Consider the following 23,033-nt stretch of genomic DNA (forward strand, 5'->3'; position numbering starts at 1 on the left):
AGGAGGAGGAGGACCAACAAGTCCCGTATTTTAGACGCAGAATGAGACTTCCCAGTTTGGGACAGGACAGTGTGGGAATTAGTTTGACCTGACTCTGTGCATTTGCTGCAAGGATGCTTTTTTTTTTTTAATGTTTTTTCTTTTAAAAAAAATGGGAAGGTAAAGACAAAAAATGCTTGTTAACTGGAAAAATAAGTTAATTTTTTTTAAGTGCTGGGTTTGCATTCAGGGAATCTGAAGGTCACTTACAGAGTGATTGAGCATGTCCTGAGGTCCCAGTTCACCAAGCTGGGATGGAGACCCCACCCAGCCCACCTTCTCATTTTCCAGGAGAGGAGAGAGGGGTTTATACCAGCATCAAGTGGAAATCCAAGCAAGCGCTTTCTCTTCTCTAAAGTGCCTGATCCTGGAAGTTTAGCATTCAGTGTGGCCTTGAGAAAAGCACTTGGGAAGCCCAAAGCTGATGCACAGACATAAGCGTCAGGATTACCCTGAAGGGCCGGGCTCCAACAGGAATCAGTGCAGAGCCCTCAGAGGGTGCAGGCCCCTGGGTGAAAACATGGCTCCCTTGTTCTGGCCCTCCTCCGCCCCCAGGGTGGGTGATAATGGTGAGGGTCATAAAGTCTCTAAATGTGACCCGGGAGGAAGGAGTGGAAGCCAGGCTCCCCGGGCCTGGCTGGCGTCCCAGCCCCCACCTGGACAATGGGAGGGTCACGGTGGGCCCCAAGCACAGACCACTCCAGCTTGACCCCCCAAGTCCTGGGGCTGTTTGCTATCCTCCTTCGAGGGCCTGACTTTCTCCAGAGAATGAGCCAGTGGGGAGGAGCTGGCGAGGGGTCCGTTTTTACTCTAGGAATTTGTACGTTTAGGGGGAAAAAAAAAGGAAGAAAGAAACCTGGAAGAGCTTGGGGCCGGCCCAGCTAATTTTAGTTTTAATGAAAACAGCAGGTGGTCAAAGGGATCGGATCTTCCTGGCAGAGCTGAGGCTTTCAAGCCTTCCAGGCCGGTGGCCAAGGGGAGCTGAGCACGGGACGGAGGTGAAGGGCTTTCTTAGAGGGTCCTGCCACCTCCACTTCAGGGTGACCTTTTTAGAAATGGAGGAACTGGCCCCCCAACTGCAAGGAGGCAGGCAGGCAAAATCTGCAGGGCGAGGAAGGGAAACTTAACCAGTGCCAAGGGGATGGCTCGGATCCTTAGGCGGCTCAGGAGCAGGTGGTAAATCAATAACTTGGTATTTAGGGCCAGGAAGGAGCCTAAATGTGGGTGTTAAAGATGCAACCAGAGAAGTGGCTTGAAGAAAGGCAGCAGGTGGGTCCTTCTCCAGGACCTGGAATGGCCATGGGGAGCTCAGGGGCCCAGGGACCCACTTACCAGCCCCTTCTCCAAACGTCTCCAGGAATGGCCAGTGCTGTTTGTATTTGAGTTCAGTCTTTTCCTCTCAGAAGAGTGAATGATCCTCCTGTCTCTGGGAGAAAGGTCAAGCCATTCTATAAATCAGAGGGGCTCCCTTCTGCCCCTGGGGGGCTCATGGGGCACAAGGCACCAAGGAAGAGCTTTAAAAATATTTGCTGCCTTGATTTGTTAAATAGTCTCCCGTCAGATCTTGGTCCCATGGGTATCCCTAAGTGTCAATCAGCTAATGGCAGAGGTTTCCTAAGATAGAGAACTTCAGAGCCAGGAGAAGCCTTACAACATAAAATAGCACTCATTGTACTCCTTGAGTTCAAAATATGGGAAGTCAAAGTTGAAAAGTACCTTTAAACACTGTATTCACAGCTGGATTGCTTTGGACATCAAATGTCACAGGGGGGAGATTGATTAGAACATTGAATGTCACGGGGGGAAATTGCTTAGAACATTGAATGTCAGGGGGAAGATTGCTTAGAACATTGAATGTCAGAGGGGGGAGATTGTTTAGAACATTGAATGTCGGGGGGAGATTGCTTAGAATATTGAATGTCACAGGGGAGAGATTGCTTAGAACATTGAATGTCACAGGGGGGAGATTGCTTAGAACATTGAATGTCACAGCGGGGAGATTGTTTAGAACATTGAATGTCAGGGGGGACATTGCTTAGAATGTTGAATGTCAGAAGGGGGATATTGTTTAGAACATTGAATGTCAGAGATGGGGAGATTGTTTAGAGCATTGAATGTCAGGGGGGACATTGCTTAGAACGTTGAATGTCAGAGGGGGGAGATTGTTTAGAACATTGAATGTCACAGGGGGGAGATTGTTTAGAACATTGAATGTCAGGGGGGACATTGCTTAGAACGTTGAATGTCAGAGGGGGGAGATTGCTTAGAACATTGAATGTCAGGGGGGAGATTGCTTAGAACGTTGAATGTCAGAGAGGGGAGATTGTTTAGAACATTGAATGTCACAGCGGGGAGATTGTTTAGAACATTGAATGTCACAGGGGGAAGATTGTTTAGAACATTGAATGTCACAGGGGGAAGATTGCCTAGAACATTGAATGTCAGGGGGGAGATTGCTTAGAACGTTGAATGTCAGAGAGGGAGATTGCTTAGAACATTGAATGTCACAGCGGGGAGATTGTTTAGAACATTGAATGTCACAGGGGGAAGATTGTTTAGAACATTGAATGTCACAGGGGGAAGATTGCCTAGAACATTGAATGTCAGGGGGGAGATTGCTTAGAACGTTGAATGTCACAGGGGAGATTGTTTAGAACATTGAATGTCAGGGGGGAGATTGCTTAGAACATTGAATGTCACAGGGGGAAGATTGTTTAGAACATTGAATGTCACAGGGGGAAGATTGCCTAGAACATTGAATGTCAGGGGGGAGATTGCTTAGAACGTTGAATGTCAGAGAGGGGAGATTGCTTAGAACATTGAATGTCAGGGGGGAGATTGCTTAGAACATTGAATGTCACAGGGGGAAGATTGTTTAGAACATTGAATGTCACAGGGGGGAGATTGTTTAGAACATTGAATGTCAGGGGGGACATTGCTTAGAACGTTGAATGTCAGAGGGGGGAGATTGCTTAGAACATTGAATGTCAGGGGGGAGATTGCTTAGAACGTTGAATGTCAGGGGGGAGATTGCTTAGAACGTTGAATGTCACAGGGGGGAGATTGTTTAGAACATTGAATGTCAGGGGGGAGATTGCTTAGAACATTGAATGTCAGAGTGGGAGATTGCTTAGAACATTGAATGCCGGGGAGATTGCTTAGAACATTGAATGTCAGGGGGGAGATTGCTTAGAACGTTGAATGTCAGGGGGGAGATTGCTTAGAACGTTGAATGTCACAGGGGGGAGATTGTTTAGAACATTGAATGTCAGGGGGGAGATTGCTTAGAACATTGAATGTCGGGGGGAGATTGCTTAGAACGTTGAATGTCAGAGTGGGAGATTGCTTAGAACATTGAATGCCGGGGGGGGGGGAGATTGCTTAGAACATTGAATGTCAGGGGGGAGATTGCTTAGAATGTTGAATATCAGAGGGGGGAGATTGCTTAGAACATTGAATGTCCGAGGGGGATATTGTTTAGAACATTGAATGTCAGAGGGGTGATATTGTTTAGAACATTGAATGTCAGAGCCAGAAGATTGCTCATTAACAGAATGTTACAAACAGAAAGTCAAAGCTAGAAGAAGAGATCTTAGAGACCATCTTGTCTTGTCACATTTTCAGGTGGGAAAACTGAGGAACAGAGAGAAGTGAGTTGTCAATGCTCAATTAGCAGTGGCCATCAGGGAAGTCTGCTCCTCAGGGGCACTTGGCCATATGGCCAGGGTCAGTGGGAAGAGCAGTCCATGCTGGAGTCAGAGGGGGGAAGGAAAATGGAGCTCTGCATCCTCTCAGCTCCTCAACTTGGAAATGACACGGGACCTTTCACTGGGTGGGAGCGGGTGATGGGCCACCGTCCAAAATGACTTGGCAGCTGGTCTAACGCTCTGCAAGGGGCAGCAGGAGGAGAGGGAGCCTTGGGGGCCCTTCCTGTGTGAAGCTGAGGAGTCGCTTCCTCCTCGAATAAAATGCGGGGCCCCTGCCAGCGTGCTCCCATGGCACATGAGCCGGGCTGAGCCGCTCCCTTGCGGGAGCCTCAGTTTCCTCACTAAAGCTGCCTGTGGGTAGGAAAGCTGAGAAGCTGGTGCGTCTCCCCAGGCCAGATTCTAGGACAGAAAAGGGATCTATCTCTTCCAGAGAGCCAGGCGCAAGGTCTGACCAGGCTCACCACGAAGGGATCCTTCTGGCTAAATGCCGATTCCAGAGGAAGGTTCTCCTCCCTTCCTGGCAGCGAGCAGGGCTGAGCGGGCTCTGGGGGAGGTTCCAAGCAGCATCTCCGTCTCTCCCAGTCGGGATGCAGCAGGGCCTCCAGCCTCGGAGCTCATGCCCGAGAAGCCTGTAGTTCTTTGCGGTTTAGGGAGAAGCTTGAGTTCTAGCCCTGTGATCCGGAGCAAGCGGCCTGGAACTTCATTTCCCCAACTACATCTTAGGGTGCTTCCCGGTGCATAGTTCCTAGGGGTCTCAGCAAAAGGGAGCGCTTGTGATCAGTGACCACCAGATAGTGTCGTGAGAGTCTGATGGAGCAGGATGCAGAGGGAGGATGTGCAGAGACAAATTCTAACTTAAAGGGGAGGGAAAAGATCTTGCCAATAATCATTGGGTCTGTCCAAGAGTAGGAAGGGCTGACTTTCCATCCCAGGGGGCACGTGGTGAGGATGTTGCAGGGAGGGCTGGTGCTCCCTCTCAGTTCTGAGATTTCCTCTGAGATTCACCGATTTACTTCAGCAACTTGGGAACAGAGAATCATCTTTTATTCCCTTACTTTGTACCTTCCAACACTTAGCCTAGAACACTGGGTGCTTAATAAATGCTCATTGGCTGACTGGCTCCCTTCAGAAAGTTAAAAATAGTGAGGGATAATGACCGTAAGGATGATCCTGAGAGCAGAAAGTTTGCAAACCGGTCCATCTTAGCCTCAAACTTGTTACTCAAGGAAATGAGGGGAATGTGGACCAAAAGGATGCCTCTGGTGACTTTACCCATTGCTAGCCGCTCCCACCCCTCCATCTGCTTGCAGAGCCCCCTGCCTTGCAGGGAGGGCCTTCAGACGCTGGGCAGGCTGACCTAGAAGGTGAGATTTCAGGAAGAAAGAGTCAGGACAGAGAGAGCTGGGACCTGTCTGGGCCGTGGGAAGCAGTGCTGGATTTTGGAGACCAGAGCCTGGATTCAAACCCACCTCTATTTTTATTTACAAATTATGTGACATCAGCATCTCAGGCCTTGAGACTCCTCCTCTAGGAAATATAAGGGCATGGATGATAACGACCCAGAGGATCTCAGAGGTCTCCCCTAAGTAATGAGGGGACTGAGGGGGGACAATTGCCCGATCCGTAAGATGCTATAGAAATTGTCCTTGGCCTTCAAGGCCGGCTCCTTGCTACCTCCTTCAGGCAGCCCTCCCTGATCACCACCTCCTCTCCTTCCCCAAGCTAGAAGGGAACTCCCCGCCTGAATTTCTCAGGACTTTCCATCTGGCCTATTCTGTGAAGCTCATGACACTCTGACTCTTTTTTCAGTCTAGAGACATGATACCACGTTGTAGTACCAACAACCAAACTACTGACATTTATATATATCAATGTCCGGCACTGAACTAAGAGCTTTCCAAATATGTTCTCAGGGGCACAGCGGAGAGAACATCGGCCCCGGAGTCGGGAGGACCAGCCTCGGACACTTACACTTCCTGGCTGTCTGACTCTGGCCACAATTAACCCCAACTGCCTCAGCAAAAAGAAAAAAAAAAGTATTCAGAACAATTTTTAATGCATATCATCCATAATTTATAGTCTCTCAGTGTCAAGCAATTAGCATGCATTAAAGGCAAGACTTGAACACAGATCTTCTGACCGCACTGGGCCATGAGCTTTCTCCTCCTGACTTCTGGACCGGAGGTCTGTGGGCATGGGCCCCCCTCACCCCCTCTCCCTGCCCACCCTGGCCCATAGGTGAGGGGAGGAATTAGGCGTTATCCCCCAGGCCGCCAGCAGGGGAGGCACTTTGGGATCATTTTTGAATGGAGGCTGAGCCTTGAACATCAGGAAGCCTCCTTGCCAGCACGGCAGCCAGTGGGGGATGCTGGACATAAGGCCTGGCCCTCATCTCACCTCTGGTCCCTGTTTGAAGAAGGCACTCCTCTTTTAGCCTCATTTTCCTTGGCTGTTAAATGTCTGAGGCTCCTTCTTCCAGCCTGGACTTTCCCTGTTCTATGGTCCCTTCCAGATCTGTTTAACTCTCGGAATCTCTCTTTTTCTCATCTGGAAAATGGAGATAATTCTAGAGGGTTATGTGGGAGGGGCTGCTGTTCACGGGTCCCTCCCAGAGGAGGGGGCATTGAGAGGTGGGGGGGATTGGGTTTCAGGGCAAACCCCCGGGGGGGCTTTGGCTTTTCCCCCTTTACACAGAGGGTCTTTTTCCACCGGAGCGTTTTCCCCCCTGGGTATCCACTTTGGGCCCAAAGAATTTTCTTAAAGGCTCTTTTTCTAAACAGGGTTTGGGGCTTCCCAGGGGTTTCCCTCCAAGGGGCCCCGCTTTTAACCCGGGGGGCCCCCCCCAAACCCCGGGGTTAGGGGGTTTTGGGGCTTTCCCCCGGGCCCCCCGGAGGGAAGGTTTTTAGGGGTTGGGATGGGGGGAAGGAAGAGGGCCTTTGCCGGGGCCCCAAAATTTTCCCCCCAGCCGGTCCCTGGTCCCCCCATCCCCCTTTAGGTTCCCCTGGCCGAAGACTTTTTCGAAAGGAGAGGGTCTGGAACCCATTGAACCCCGAGGCGGGGAAACCCCCAAAACCCTCCCCCCCCCTGCCGGAAAAACGTAGAACCCCAATCCCCTTCCCCCTTAGGAAGGTTAAAAGGGGAAGGAAGGGGAAGGAAGGAGGGTAAAGGAAGGAAAGGAAAAAGGAAGGAAAATAAAAAAGGAAAAGGGGGGGGAAAAGGAAAAAAAAGAAAAGGGAGGGAGGGGGAAAAAGGGAAAAAAAACCGAATAAAAAGAAAAAAATTGGGGAAAAAATAAAGAAAAAAATAAAAGAAAAGGGAAAAAGAAAAAGGGGGAAAAAGGGGGAAAAGGGGAAAAAGGAAAAAAAAGGGGAAAGAAAAAGGGAGGGAAGGGGAAAAAGGGAAAAAAAGGGGAAAAGGGGAAAAAAGGAAAAAGGAAGGTTGAAGGAAAGGGAAAGAAAAAAAAGGAAGGAAAAGGAAAAGGGAAAAAAAAAGGAAAAAGGGGGAAAAAAAAGAAAAGGGGGAAGGAAAGAGGAAAAGAAGGAAAAGGTTGAAAAAAAAAGAAGGGGGAGGAAGAAAAAGAAGGAAAAGGGAAAAAAAAAGGGAAAAAAGGAAAGGAAGGAAAAAAGGGAAGGAAAGGAAAAGGAAAAGGGGGAAAAGAAGGAAAGAAGAAAGGAAAAGGGAAAGAAAAAGGAAGAAGGAGGGAAGGAAGGAAGGAAAGAAGGAAAGAGAAGGGAGGGAAGGAAGAAAGGAAAAAAGGGAGGGAAAAGGAAAAGGGAAAGGGAAGGAAAGAAGGAAAAAGAAGGAAGGAAGAAGGAAGGAAGGAAGGAAAGGAAGAAGGAGGGAAGGGGGAAAGAAGGAAGGAAGGGGAAGGAAGCCCATTGGCCCAATTTTCAGATAATGTGCGATCCCAAAAAGTCATTTCATTTGATAAAGGCCAAAGGTGCCCAAGGGAAGATATATATTTTGAACCAATGTATTCTGTGTAAGAACAACCCTTTGGAGCCAAAAGGATCAAAGGCCCTCTCCCCCCCGAGGCCCAAGAACCACAGAACCAATGGAAGAGTCAGCATTTGAACCCAGATCCTCCGACTACAAATTCAGTGTGTCTCCCCCACGCCAGCCGGCCTCCCTGTGGATGTAGAATCTACCTAAGAGGGTGGAAGCCCTTTTGGGCAGAGGTATTTTTTTCCCCTCATGTGGCATCCCAGCCTTAGCAAAGCACAAAAATTTCAATCGGGACCCCGATGGATTAACCAATGCCTGTTAACTGATTGAAGACCACAGGGTCCTGAGAGAACTTTTCTACCAGAGCCCGAATTCTGGACGGGGACCCCGGGTGATCTAGTCCTGTCCCTGGTTTTCCAAAGCAGAAACGAGGCAAAGGCCCCTCCCGGCCCAAGGGCACGCGGCCAGTGAGAGTCCGAGAGAAGGCAAGTGGCTCCCGGTCATGAGGAGGGGAGAGGAAATGAGGGACGGTCCTTAACCACGGGAGACCCCCGGGGGCCTGGGCAGCAGCACCCTCGCCTCTGCTGGCAGACTCGGAGCACAGGGGCCCAAAGAACCAGACTTCCAACCCCGCCAGCAGCCTGGGGATCCTGGAGAAACCGCAAGTCCCTGTCCCAAGCTTGGCTGTTGGTGCCCCCTGCAGGCCCTCGGTGCTACATACGGCAGGAAGGGGCCTGGGTCAGCAGCTGGGGGGGAGGGGAGGACGGGCCGGGGGAGGAGACCGCAGGGTAGCCCTCATCTTAGGAGACTCCCCACAGCCTTTCCCCGGGGGAGCCTCCTCCCGCGCAGCAATGTAGGGAGAGAGGCAAGAGGAAGGAAAGAAAGGAATAAGGATGGATGGGTAGGAGGGAGGGAGGATGGATGGATAAACGGGCAAATGGAGAGATGTGAAGAAGGATGGACGAATGGATGAATGCGTTGATGGGTGGCTGGAAGGATGGATGATGGAGAATAGGAGGGAGAAGGGACAGGTCTGTGGGTGGGAGGATAGAAGAGAAGAGGAACAAGCTGCTTCTTTGTCCAAGTCCCCGGCGCTTTCCCTACCCTGTGACCCACGTTCCTCACCTCCAGCCCTGGCCCTCATTCTGAGGTCCCCTAATTCCGACCTGTCCAAGCCGGAAGGAGCCCTTGTGGGGGCAAGTTCCCTAACATCCAAGGGCTTCAGACAGAAGCTGGTTCCCAGGGCACGGCTTGGGTGACATTCTCCCGGCTCGGACGCCTTTGACCCTGAGACTCTGCAGGGCTGGGGCTCGGGGGCTCTGGCTTCTCCTTCCTGTGGGGCTGCAGGTCTTGGGGATTTCAGCTTCTTAGTGGGCTGGGCCGCCTCCCAGGGCCGCAGCTTCAGAGCTGGAGGGAAGCTGGGGAGCCCTGAGCCCAAACTCCAGAGGAGTAATAACGAGGTGGGGGGACGCAGTAAGTACAGCCCCAGCTGGGAGCTCAGTCCAGCCTCAGACACCAAGTCATTTAGCCTCAGTCTGCGAGTTTTCTCACCTGTAAAATGGGGACAATAGTAACCTTAACTACCAGGGTTGATGTAAAGAGAGAATGAGATAATTGTAAAGTGCTGAGCCGAAAGCCTGGCACACAGTAGGTACTCTGCAGATGTTAGCTGTTATTTCTGACAAGCAGCTAGGTGAGGATAGAGGGAGACTCGGCTTCCTGAGTTCAGATCCACCCCTAGACACATCCTAGCTGTGTGACCCTGACCAAGTCACTTCTCCCTCTCTGCCTCAGTTTCCTCATTTGTAAAATGAGCTGGAGAAGGATATGGCAAATCATTCGGTGTCTCTGCCCAGAAACCCCAAATAGAGAACAGAAAATTGGACACGCCTGGAACAACTGAAAAACAAAATCATCACCACTAATGATAACAGGTAGATACCACTTTAAGGTTTGCAAAACGATTTACAAATACAACATTTAACCCTCACAAGAAACCTGGGAGATAGAAAACCCCATTTTACACATGCGGAAACTGAGGCTGGCAGGGGTCGAATTACTTTCCAGAGTCATCGAGCTAAGAAGGTATTTAGAGCAGAATTTGAACTCGGGTTTTCCTGATTCTGAGTCCAGCATTCTAACTAATATGCCTCTAGATGAGAAAACAGGGGTCGTACGGCTAACAAGGGTCTGGGAAGAATTTGAACTCAGGCCTTCTTGACTTAAAATTCATCGTCTCCTCCGTTTCTCTCTGCTGCCTCTCATTCTAGTCTGATATAATTCAGGGAGAAAAACTTTCCTGCCTGTGTAACCCGTCAAGGACGGCTGGCCCTACGGGCAGGGAGGTCCCCCTCACTGGTCACCTTCGAGGGGAGTCTGCGTCTGGGAGGAGATCCTGATTGGGGGTGGGGGGGGCCAGCCCCGAGATCACTCCCAGCTCCGGGCTCCCAGAACTCGGCCAGGGCTCCTGCGCCAGCTGCAGCCTCAGCCACCCCCTCCTTCCTCCTCAGGTACCTGGCCAAGCTCTCCTCGGTGGGCAGCATTTCAGACGAGGAGACCTGTGAGAAGCTGAAGGGGCTGATCCAGAGGCAGGTGCAGATGTGCAAGAGGAACCTGGAGGTGATGGACTCGGTGCGGCGCGGGGCGCAGCTCGCCATCGAGGAGTGTCAGTATCAGTTCCGAAACCGGCGCTGGAACTGCTCCACTCTGGACAGCCTGCCGGTCTTCGGCAAGGTGGTGACGCAAGGTGAGGGGCAGGGAGGGGATGGGCCCGGGGCCCCCGACAAAGGGAGCCCGCACCTGCCTTGCCTGCTGTTTTCGAGAACCTGGTGGGTGCTTAACAAGTCCCTGATTGATTAGTTGTTCAGCTCTCACAGGGGTTATGATAATTTTCCCTGCCTTCCTCATAAGGGACCATAAATGGAACTTCTGGACTGAGAGTTAGAAGGGACTTTTATGGGCGTCCAATACAAACCCCTTGTTATATAGAGGAGGAATACAGAGGCTTTCTCCAGTATCACACAACTTATAACTGTCTGAGGTGGGATTTGAACTCAAAACTTCCAGATTCTAAGTCTAGTCTTCTATCCCCTACATCCAAGTGTTGTGAAAAAAGCATTTGCTAAGTCTTTTCAGTAAGCCTGGGATGAGAACCATCCGAAAGTTCTTCCCAAAGGATGTTTAGCACAGTACCTGGCATACAGTAAGTGCTTAATAAAAGGTTTTAAATAACTGACAAATGCAAATCACAACCTTCCGTTTAATGCCCATCTTGTGTGATTCTTGTTCATTAGGAAGGAAGGAAGGAAGGAAGGAAGGAAGGAAGGAAGGGAGAGAGGGAGAAAGGAAGGAAGGAAGGAAGGAAGGAAGGAAGGAAGGAAGGAAGGAAGAAAGGAAGGAAGGAAGGGAGGGAGGGAGGGAGGGAGGGAGGGAGGGAAGGAAGGATGGAGGGAGGGAGGATATTTCAAAGTGAGGTACCTACAATGTTACTGAAGTGAGAACTCCCAGTGTAGAAATTCCTTCTGCTGACAGATCAAGCAAGCTGACCTTCATTCTTCCTACCTTTCCAGTCTTCTCTCTGTTTTCTTCCTTCCATGTGCCCATGATCCACTAGTGTTCTTGTTTCCGACATACAACATCCTGCCCACCTGCCCCCACCCCCCACAGGCTGTCCCCCAGACTTGGAATGCCCCCTGACTTCCCTGACTTCCTTCAAGTCTCAGCTCGATTCTCACTTTCTAGAAAAGGCCTTTCCAAATCCTCACCCTCTCCTCTTAGTCCCTTTCATCTACCAGGGGTCCTCAAACTTTTTAAATAGGGGGCCAGCTCACTGTCCCTCAGACTGTTGGAGGGCCGGGCTATGGTAAAAACAAAAACTTTGTTTTGTGGGCCTTTAAATAAAGAAACCTCATAGCCGTGGGTGAGGGGGATACGCGTCCTCAGCTGGCGCATCTGGCCCACGGGCCGTAGTTTGAGGATCTCTGATCTACCCTCTGCAGATCCTACATGGACACAGTTATTTGCCTGTTGTTTTCTCTTAATTAAATTGTGAGTTCCTTAAAGCTAGAAGCTGTTTTTGCCTTTTTTAATAATAGTAATTGGCACAGAGAGTACTTTAAAAATGTTTTTTGAATGAGTGATGGAATTAAGCCCCTCCTGATGTGCCAGACCCTGACAATCTGTTTATAATTGAGTCTTAGACAGTAATTTGCCAGTGGTCACAAACCTATTCAGTGTCAGAGGTAGTTGGGCTGGGGCCTTCCTTGTCCGTACAGCCAACATTCTGTCCCTTGGCCTTCAACAGATTGGTGACATGCTTACAGAAATGAACCAAGAATTACCAATAGAAAGAAACTCCCAAGAGCAAAGAACAGGAAAATCTGGTTAAAATTTTATTTTTTAATCAAGGGGAGAGCTCAAGATAGAATTAAAATATGCTACTAAAAAAAAAAGACTAGGAGGGAATCATGAAGAAAATGGTCAATGAGCAGAAAATGGAAAATCTCCAATAAATCCAGAGAAGGGATAAACAAGAGGCAACTTCAGCAGGAAACAGGATGGCTCACAGAAGAGCACAACTAAGAGGAGAGGGTGGAAATTACTGAAGTATCCAAAGAATTAAGGGATAGGCCTAGAGGGCAGATCATGACATTGGCAACCTCAGAATTATTGACAGCCCAGAAGATTCAGAAAAACAAAATAAATAACAGATCCGAGATGTAGTAGGTTACACTTGTATCACTATTCTCAATACTTCAGATTGCAAATTTATAAAATGAGGTTGTTGGAAAAGATGGTCTCCAAAGTTCCTCTTGGCTAGGACATTCTCTGTTCTAAGAGTCCTCCTAGCTCTGACATCCTGTGTTCTAAATTCCTCTATGGACTTTGTTCTAAGTTTCCAACTATCCTTGATATTCTATATTCTATGGCTCCTAGAAACTCTGATGTTATTTTTTTCAGTTTTTACATTCTGTGTTATAAAAAAGTCTCTCCCAGATCTAAATCCTATTCAATTATGCTGAAAACTTTCTTTCTTATAATCCTGCCTCTGAATATATTTTTCATTCCCTTAAAGAGATTGTCAGAAGACTGAGTAAACAAGTTTTCCTCACTATAAAAGCTTGTAATCCAGATGGCAATAATAACAATAACAATACCTCCATATATATACATATTGACATAAATATATATATATACATATATGTATTGATCTGTGCATATGTATATCTATAACATACCTAATTATTTACCTCTTGCCTCTCCTATTACAATTTACATTCCTTGAGAATAAGGAATGTCTTTTTTTGTATATCTCTAAAGACTTAAATGATTGTTGATTAAGGAGATTATTACCCCTATTTTTCAGATGGACAAAAACGAGTCCCACAGAGCTCAAATGACTTTCCCAGTTCACACAGCCAGGAAAGAGTGCAGCCAAAACTCAAATCCAGTCCATCCAAAGCCTGTGCTCTTTTCCTTTATAAATTAGGATTCAAAAAATATTTGTTGAGGGCAACTAGATAGCACAATGGATAGAACACCAGGCTCAGAGTCAAGAGGACCTTCAAAGTTCAATCTGACTTCTAATACTTCCTAGTTGTGTGACCCTGGCCAAGTGATATCACCCTGTTTGTCTCAGTTTCCTCATTTGTAAAAGGAGAAGGAATGGCACATCATTCCAGTATCTTTGCCAAAAAAATTCCAAATAGGGTCAGGAAGAGTCAGACATGAGTGAAATGTCTGAACAACAACAAAATTCTGAATACCTCTACGGCACCAAAATTCACTAGTTCAAAACCTTATTTTTAATCTCAATTCTCCATTCTCTCTCACTTCTGCTCAGTTACCGAGCATTTCACTCCTATCTCCTATAAGATCTCTTTCATCTGTCCCCTCATCTCTTTGTCTTTATGCACCAAACTGGAAGGGATACAAAGACTGAAAAACAAAAGTCCTGCTCTCAAAGAGCTCACAATCAAATCTAAGAGCACAGGGTGGTATGTACTATATGCTATATAGTGCAGTAAAGAGGTAAGGGGCTATTGGCATGGGAACCCTGAAGCTTACTGTACTAATCAAATTGCCCGGGGCAAAATTAAGGTATTGATAGATCGAGGAGTACAATGAGTGCCATAAAGAACTAAGAGAAATGAGATAAATATGTTACCACCAAAGGAAGGAAAGAATGGGAACCTCAAGTCATGATCCTGCTGGAAATTAATGAGAATCAGGGAACGAGAAGGTAGCTTTTGAGCAGGGAGATCTGCTAGATAAAAGGAGGGCAAAAAGATGGAGGAGCCCCATTAACGCATACTCTGAAGTTGATTGAGCAAACACAAAATCTGGTTAAAATTTTATTTTTTAATCAAGGGGAGAGCTCAAGATAGAATTAAAATATGCTACTAAAAAAAAAGACTAGGAGGGAATCATGAAGAAAATGGTCAATGAGCAGAAAATGGAAAATCTCCAATAAACCCAGAGAAGGGATAAACAAGAGGCAACTTCAGCAGGAAACAGGATGGCTCACAGAAGAGCACAACTAAGAGGAGAGGGTGGAAATTACTGAAGTATCCAAAGAATGCTCATTTTCCATGATAGCTATCTCTCTCAGCCTGCCTCTCCTACAGATTAGTTCCGTAATCTTGAAGAAATCCTCTCTTTTCTTTAGACCTCAGTTTCCTGCTCTGTAAAATGAGAGAATTGGATGAGGATCATTGATTTCAAATAGGAAGGGAAGATGGAAGTCAGCTCATTGAAGCTCCTGGCCCAGTTAGTCAGTACCAGAGATGGGATTTGAACACAGGTTCCCGGAATCCTAGTCCAGGACTCTTTCCATTACACCACAAGGTTCCCACCCCAGAGATGGAATAACAGGCCCTTGTTTTTCTCCAAGTCAGGCTCGGTGCTCACCCACCCCATTCCTCTACTCCCCTCCCTTCAAAGTGACCTTCAGGGTTTCAATGATTCAGAAGAACATGCCGGATCATGAAATGTTTCCCACTAGAGCATCTGGCCCATAATTGAAGCATTCTCACTGTCAAGGGGCTTCCCTCCCAGTCCTTCCTCATCCTCAGCACTCCATTCTGGACCACCCCCACTCCCAACCAGGCTAAATTGGTCCCTCTCCCTCTTTGGATTTTATAGCCTACAAATATCTCCAGATTACCTCAAGGTCCCCAAAACCCTTCCCACATCCACACCCACACCAAGCTGTATCCTGGCCAAGTCTCCTCTGAACCTCTCCTGAAAGCTGGTCCCATCCTCCCCAACGTGTGTATGTATGTATGAGAGAGAGAGAGAGAGAGAGAGAGAGAGAGAGAGAGAGAGAGAGAGAGAAAGAAACAGAGACAGAGAAAGAAACAGAGACAGAGAAAGAAACAGAGAGACAGAGAGAGACAGACAGAAATACAAAGAAAGAAGAAAGGGGAGACGGAAATTGGGGAAGAGAGAGTGACAGAGACAGAGACAGAGAGAGAGAGAGACAGAGAAACGCAGAGAGAGACAGAGGCAGAGAGTCAGAAAGATAGAGACAGAGACAGAGAGAGAGACAGAGACAGAGAAAAGGGAGAGAGAGACAGAAAGAAAGACAGAGAGAGAAACAGAGACAGAGAGAAAGAAATCCTCATTTCTTCCAAATTTTTTTATACATTCTGAATATATTTTTAGTGCCTGCATTAAATGCATATTATCAAATACCCAATTTTCAGGTTCATGGGGGAGGAAAGGAGGAAAGAAGGAGGGGAAGATAGATACTCTGTCCTCTCAATGACTCTGGTGGAAATTATCCATCACCGGCTCACCAAGGTCGCCTCCCCCTGCATAATTCCTGAACAACTGGAATTCCACTGGCTGAGCTCCACTTTCCCTCCCCACCCAGACCATCAGAACTAGAAGTTGCCTTAAAACGAGAATATCAGAGTTCAAAGGATCCTTAGGGCAAGAGAATGCAAGATGGTGGAAGGGACCTTAGGCCACAGAAAGTCAGAGCTAAAAAAGTACCCTGGACAACAAAATTTCAGAAACAGAAGGAACCTTGGCGCACAGAATGCTAGAGCTTGAACGTATATTAAAACATGAAATGTCAGAGCCAGGAGGGACCTCAGAATATATTCAAGAAACTCACAATCTTCCCAAATCTTGGGCTCTTAACTTCCTCATAGTGATACTTCTGTCATTATGTCTGCCTCAGACACTAACTAGCCGTATAACCTTAAGCAAGTCACAATCTTTGTCTGCCTCAGTGTCCTCATCTGTAAAATGGGGATAAAAATAGTCCCCACCTCCCAGGGTTATTGTGAGGCTCAGATAAGCTATCTGTAACGTGCTTAGCACAATGTTTAGCATATACGAAGTGCTATACAAATGCTTATTATCATTATTAGTATCATCAACATCATTATTAGTATTAGTATACATCAGTATTAGTATACAAATGCTTATTATCATTATTAGTATCATCAAATCATCTCATAAGGTAGTGATGAGAAGAACACTTTGTAAATTAATTATTCTACATGGGAGAAAAGAGAAGTAGGTGGATCAGGATAAGCAAAAGGTGAGAAAGGGTAAGAGAGGATCCAAGACTGGAGAATTATCCTTTATGACTGGACTCCAGGAAGGGAGGCTGTGGGTTAGAATTAAACTGTGGAATTAACTTGGATATCAAGCTAAGGAGTTTAGTGTGTATCAGCCCAGCCTGTTGGGAAGGTCTTGTCTGTAACATCGGCTTCTCTCAAATTCCATCTGGTGAAATTTCGATCCAGGATGGGGGAAAAAGAAAAAAAAAAAAAAAAAAAAAAAGCTTTTCAGAACCCACAGGGAACAACTGGGACAGGCAATCTGCAAACAGCACTGACTCTCAAGTCAGAGGGCATGAGTTCAAATCCCACCTTTAATACTATTTGTGCGACTCTCATCTGCAAAATGGGGAGTTAGACTGGATGATTTCTACAGTCTCTTCCAGGTCCCATGACCTCAGGCAGAGGGGCTGCCTGTGCTAAGTACATTTTTCTGCTGAGCTTGAATTTCCACATTTCCTCTGAAGCAGATAAATTTCCTTTCCTCCCTGGAGCCCATCACACTCTGGGTAGCAGAGGACGTCCGGCTCCACTGGCCTCCTTACCTTTGGCCCCACACCTTTCGTTCTCCTTAGCTCTATCCCTTAGAATTTCTGGGGCCTTTCCAGGTTCTTCTCCGCTCCCCCAGGAGGCCTTTCTCAGGCATCCACCCCCCCAGCATTACCTCCCATCCACTTTGCATGGATTTTCTCCATACCCCATGTTGTCTCCCAATCAGACTGGGGCTCCTTAGGGCAGGACCTAATTTTGCCTTCCTTTTTTGGGAGCAATCACAATTAAGTGACTTGCTAGGACATCACACAGCCAGTGTCTGAGGCTACAAGTGAGCTCAGGTCCTGACTCCAGGGCTCACTCCAGCACCACCTGCCTGCCCCTTTGCCTGGCACACGGCAAGCACTCTGATGCTTGTTGGCTGATACAATGGAAGCAGGAAGCCAGGAAGGGTCCCCGAAGGCCCACCCACAGGACAGTGTAGGGCACTGGGGAAAGGCCTGAATTCGCAGCCAGGGGCTCAGTCTTTGAATTTGGTCCCCGGCCTTTCTACTCACCATCTCTCTGGCCCTTGATCACTTCCCTTTGTAGGAAAGTTTCTTCACACATAAAACGTGGTAATTCCCCAAGCTGATCTCGCTCTGATTTCATGCCCTGCCGATAATGCCCTGGACAGGGTGGCGAGGCCCTCCCTGAGCCGCCATGGTGACTTGTCACTGTGTCCCCGACGCCTGGATTCTGTCCTGGGGGAAGGAGCCCAAGCCTTTATGAAGCACCTACTGTGTGCCAGAAAGCTTTTGTTACCAATATCCTACATCCTCAGAATGGGTACAGTTATTATCTCTACTTTATAGTTGAGGAAATTGAGTGAAACAGTCTTAAGTGACTTGCCCAGAGCCACACAGTTAGCTAGTGTCTGAGTTCAGATTTGAGCTCCCATCTCCCTGACTCTGGACCTAATGCTCTACTGGTCATATCCCCCCAGCTGCCTATAATGTGTAGAGCAAAGACCAGCAGATCCAGAGTCACTGCCTTAGAGTCACAGGGGAGAGAGGGAGAGGTAGGGAACCTAGAGGTCACCTACGTCCAACCCCGAGGCTAATGTTAGACCTTGGAGAAGACCTAAGGACACAGAAACGTTAGCAACAGAAAGAATTTCGGACTATGAAATGTTAGAACAAGGAGGGACTTGGAAACAGAGTTTTGAAGGTGGAAAATCTACAAGGGAGCTACAGCCATTAGATCAAGAAAATGGACTAAGGGCCCTTATAGTACAGGATGTCGGAGCTGGGAGGGCCCTTAGAACCCAGGATGTCAGAGCCGGGAGGGCCCTTAGAACCTGGGAGGTCAGAGCTGGGAGGGCCCTTAGAACCCGGGAGGTCAGAGCTGGGAGGGCCCTTAGAACGAGGGATGTCAGAGCTGGGAGAGCCCTTAGAACCTGGGAGGTCAGAGCTGGGAGGGCCCTTAGAACCTGGGAGGTCAGAGCCGGGAGGGCCCTTAGAACCTGGGAGGTCAGAGCTGGGAGGGCCCTTAGAACCCAGGAGGTCAGAGCTGGGAGAGCCCTTAGAACCCAGGATGTTGGAGCTGGGAGAGCCTTTAGAACCCAGGAGGTCAGAGCTGGGAGGGGCCCTTAGAACCCGGGAAGTCAGAGCTGGGAGGGCCCTTAGAACCCAGGAGGTCAGAGCTGGGAGGGCCCTTAGAACCCGGGATGTCAAAGATCAGAAATAATCTAGTCCAATCCCCAACAAAGAAACTAAAACACAGGGTCAGGGATTTGCCCAAGCTCTCCTAAATGACTCAATAACTAGCAGAACTTCGGATCCCACACCCACGTCCCCTCCACTCTACTGCTTCTCCGTGTCTTCCCATGTAGAAATAAACCAAAGGAAGTGGGTTTAAAGCAGAGTGTGAGAGGCAGGACAGCTACCAGGAAGTACTTCCTGACCTCAAGCCTAAGAAGCAATAAAAGCTCCTTCTCGGGCCATGTTTGTCCCCTGCAGTGCCGGGTCCTGCTCCCAGGGAATAGGAACAGCTCTAACGGCTGCTCCTTTGCCTTCTCCATTTCTATTTATTCATTTACTGCAAAGAGGCTGGAGAGCCATAGTAACCATCCATGGGGCGTGTGTGTGCAGCCTCCCCAACCCCCTGTGAGACCCAGGCCCACAGAGAAGGCAGCCGCTGTCTCGGCGGGCAGGGAGCTGGGTCTCGGGGGGCAGGGAACTGAGTCTCGGGGGGCAGGGAGCTGAGTCTCGGGGGGCAGGGAACTGAGTCTCGAAGGGCAGGGAGTGAGTCTCGGCGGGCAGGGAGTGAGTCTCGGTGGGCAGGGAGCCGAGTCTCGGGGGGCAGGGAACTGAGTCTCGGGGGGCAGGGAGCTGAGTCTCGGGGGGCAGGGAACTGAGTCTCGAAGGGCAGGGAGTGAGTCTCGGCGGGCAGGGAGTAAGTCTCGGCGGGCAGGGAGCCGAGTCTCGGGGGCAGGGAGCCGAGTCTCAGGGGGCAGGGAGCCGAATCTCGGGGGGCTGGCTGGCAGACGGGGCAGCCCACAGAGTCCCCCGGCCCTCCTGACTCTGCCCCGATGATGGGCAGCAGCCTGGGAGGGGATCAAGCACAGGGAGGACATTTGCTGGCACCCCAGGCCACCATAACACAGAACACCCAGCAGCTCCACCAGGATGAAGGGGGGCAGGGAAATAGAAGAAAGAGGGGAACTGCACAAAGGAAAGGGGAGGGTCCCAGACAGAAGGAGAGTGTGGGCAGTGAGGGGAGGGAGACCCGGATTTGAGAGGTACCCGGAGAGACGGGTTTGGAACCAGGAAGCCCTCGGCAGGCTCAGACCCTGGCTTGGCTCCTTGCTGGCTTGGGAGTCACTAACGTCTCCTCAGCGAAGCGACCAGGACGAATGATGTGTAAGCTTCATCCCTGACCCCCCTGACCTCTCGGCATCACAGGATCACAGGCCGGGCCTCGGCCAGGTGGAGACCCGCCGCCCTTCCCCTAGCACCTCCCTTTGCCTCCAAATCAACCCCATCTCCCCGCTTCACTTTTCTTTCCCCATCTCCGGGGCACAAGATTTGTGCTGGTTCAGGCCTGGAAATGCCAGAAATACCAGAAACTGAAGTCGTCTCTTTTACGGCAGCCACAGCACAAACCAACCAACACGATCCTGCTATTAGCCTCGATTAACTTGGAGAGGATTCAGTCCCCACAATGGCTGAAGCCCACAGGCTCCCAGCCCCCATAGCGGCTCCCCATGCCAGTCCAGAGCTGGGGCTCCCCACCCTGCGCCGGGCCCTGGCCCCCAGAGTGCCCAGGAGAAGGGAAGGGAGAGCAGTTGTCCTGTGGGGCGAGGGGAGCCTGGGGGAAGCATCCTGGAGCCTGAGCTTTAAGGTGGGGAGCATCATGTCTCCAAGCAGGCTGGGGTGGGAACTGCGTCCTGTCCCCAGGGCCCTGACCCTCCCTCCCTCTGGCCAGCAGTCCAGCCTGTCCACAAAGGAGGGTACAGAAGAGTTTACTGTTCCCTTCTGACCACGGTGACTACTCTCTGGGACAGCTGGGAAAGCAGGGCCGGGTGTCCCAGGAGATAATTGCCAACCGCCGGGCCAATGGGCTGCCCCCAGCCGCCCCCACACACACAGACACCCCCAGTGAGAGACAGAAGGACAGTCACCGCCACACAGAGCCCTACACACGGCCCAGGAAAGGATAAGGTCACCCACGCCGTGCCAGAGCCGCACAGTGCGCACATACACATCCATAGAACAAGTCATTTCTATAACCTTAAAAGATTTACAATGTGCTTTCCTCAAAATAACTCTGGGAGGTAGGTGGAGCAATTCGTATTGTCCTCCTTTTATAGATAAGGAAACTGAGGCACAGGGGACTTCCTCGGCTCGGGAATGGCAGGATTAAAATTCAGTTCTCTTAGTGCCCAGCCTGGTGTTCTTTTTTCAGTACAAACATACAGTACACATATTCACTCAAGAAAGAACCTCTCCTGTCACTGATACCCACAGTCAGAGGGTCCTTGGGGACATGGTTCCTGGGAGGACAGAAACACACCCAGCTACAGGTCCACTCAAGGTTAAGGGAAGTCATAGAACTTACAAACACACCCCCTTCGTCATACAAGCAGAAACCACATAAGTTCTAGCCCTCACTGAGCCCAGCTTGCAGCCATAGGCATTTTTTTGTTCTTCTGGCTCGAATATTCCTTCTCTTAAGATCCCTGAAGCTCATACGGTTTATAAGTCATAAGGTCACAGAAATAAAACTAGCCTGTGGTAAGTAGGATGGGAGGGATGGCTTAACCCAGCCACCGTGTCCTATTTCCCTTTTTCCTGGTCTTCTATATGGATTGAACTATAATGATTTCAAAAATCCCTTCCAACTCTGAAATTCTATGATTCTGGGTAAATCAGTTAATGATCTCTCCCTAAACACTACCCTTGCTTTATTGAGATTTGAAATATAGAGATCCCTTTTTCCTGGTGAATTATAATGATTTCTAAAATCCCTTCCAACTCTGAAATTCTATGATTCTGGGTAAATCAGTTAATGATCTCTCCCTAAAAGTTACCCTTGCTTTATTGAGATTTGAAATATAGAGATCCCTTTTTCCTGGTGAATTATAATGATTTCTAAAATCCCTTCCAACACTGAAACTCTATGATTCTGGCTAAATCAGTTAATGATCTCTCCCTAAAAGCTTCCCTTGCCTTATTGAGATTTGAAATATGGAGATGGCCCTGGGATCTCAGTACTTATGGTGTTAAACTCTGTCAGGATCACAAAGTCTGGTCCAGAGATGAAATGTGTACATATCATTCAAGACCCAGCCTACCTAAATGTTGCAAGCAGGGGAGTGGAGATGGGAGAGAAGGGTGAATTCACAGAATCATGGAATTTCAGAGTTGGGAGGACTTTAATAATCATCCAATCCAAACCACACATGCGGGGGGAAAGTCCCTCTCCTATATACCTAATATGGCCCTTTACAATCAATGAATAAGCAATCTGAGTTTGTTTGAAGATGAAGGGAGAAAGACCAAGGAAGTCCTTAGTTATCTATATGGCATAAGATTGGGATCATTCACCATCGTAGTCACCTTTTAAATGCTCTCCAGCTCTTCAATGTCCTTTCCTCCTAAAATGTGGTGCTCATTCCTTCCCTTTGGTGCTAAGGCTGAGGCAGGGGCCGGGATTGGGGGAGGGAGGTGTCTATGAATACAGAGTTGCATATACTATCATTATAATCATTATGTCCACTAGTTTTGCTTAACTTTTACTTTGTTACAAGAGAAAGTTTATTTGTGGGGGGAAGATGAAGTTAGATAAGGTTAGGATATAAAAGCAAAAATCAGTCATAAAACTTATTTTAAAATGTGGAACCCAGAACTGAATAGAATACTCCAGAGGACCAGACCAGGGATAGTGAGATTATTCCCTGCTTATTCCTGAAAGTTATACTTCTCAATATGGCTCAGGATTAGAGTAGCTTTCAGGGCTACCATATCACATCATCAGTTCACATTTTTATCTTAATTAACTTTTGGCTTCCTTTGTAATCCTATGTACTTTATTGTATGCAGTTAAAAACATGATCCCCAGAAAGGCTTTTACCCAGAGGCTTCATCAGATTGCCCAGGAAACAGACAATATTAGCTTCACTCTAATGTTCTAGGTTAAGATTTGGATCCTGACTCTATCATCCAATGTGTTATCTCTCAGCTGCAGCTTTGAGTCACTGACAAGTTTGAAAAGGAGGCATCTGCGCCTTTATCTAGGTCACTGATAAGGTGGGCACTTCACTGCAGATCCTTTCCAAGTGGAGTCCAGGACATTAATTCTTCGGGTTTGGGAGTCTAACCCATTTGGAATCTATCCGTGTTCTTCTCTAGTCCACATTTCTCTAGCTTTTCCACGACAATAACAGCAAAAATTCAAGAAGGGTTATACCCCCCTCCACCTTGTCCCTGTCCTCTTGCCAACTCCCTCTTCCCCAAGTATTTCTGGGCACTACGTTATAGGGAAAGCCCTGACAAGCTGGGGGCGAGTGTCCAGAGGTGGGCAGCCAGGATGACCTCTGAGATCAAGGTCTAGTTAGAAGCACTGAGGGTAGTTAATGGAGAAAGCTTGGGCTTGGACAAGGGCCAAATGAAGGTGGGGAGATCTGAACTAAGCAACTAATAGAATCTAGAGTCAAAGATGCAGATTTTGACTCACAAGCAGGAAAAACTTTCTCACAACGAGAGCTGTCCCACAGTCAAGTGGTCTGTTC

General features: G+C 48.5%; 1 protein-coding gene across 2 annotated transcripts in view; it reads left to right on the plus strand.

Annotated features, from left to right (window-relative positions):
- WNT4 (Wnt family member 4) overlaps positions 1–23,033 on the plus strand; it is a 41,271-nt gene that overhangs the window by 15,378 nt on the left and 2,860 nt on the right. Inside the window, exons 1-2 of one of the 2 annotated variants that reach the window (XM_031962645.1) lie at positions 9,564–9,625; positions 10,202–10,437. In XM_031962645.1, coding sequence (XP_031818505.1) covers positions 10,290–10,437 — 148 coding nt within the window. In that variant the 5' untranslated portion in view covers positions 9,564–9,625; positions 10,202–10,289. Of the gene's footprint in view, positions 1–9,563; positions 9,626–10,201; positions 10,438–23,033 lie in introns of those variants that run through there. The other variant, XM_031962643.1, reaches the window with a different exon arrangement.

This window comes from Sarcophilus harrisii, chromosome 3, assembly GCF_902635505.1.
Source record: "Sarcophilus harrisii chromosome 3, mSarHar1.11, whole genome shotgun sequence".
Taxonomy (NCBI): domain Eukaryota; kingdom Metazoa; phylum Chordata; class Mammalia; order Dasyuromorphia; family Dasyuridae; genus Sarcophilus; species Sarcophilus harrisii.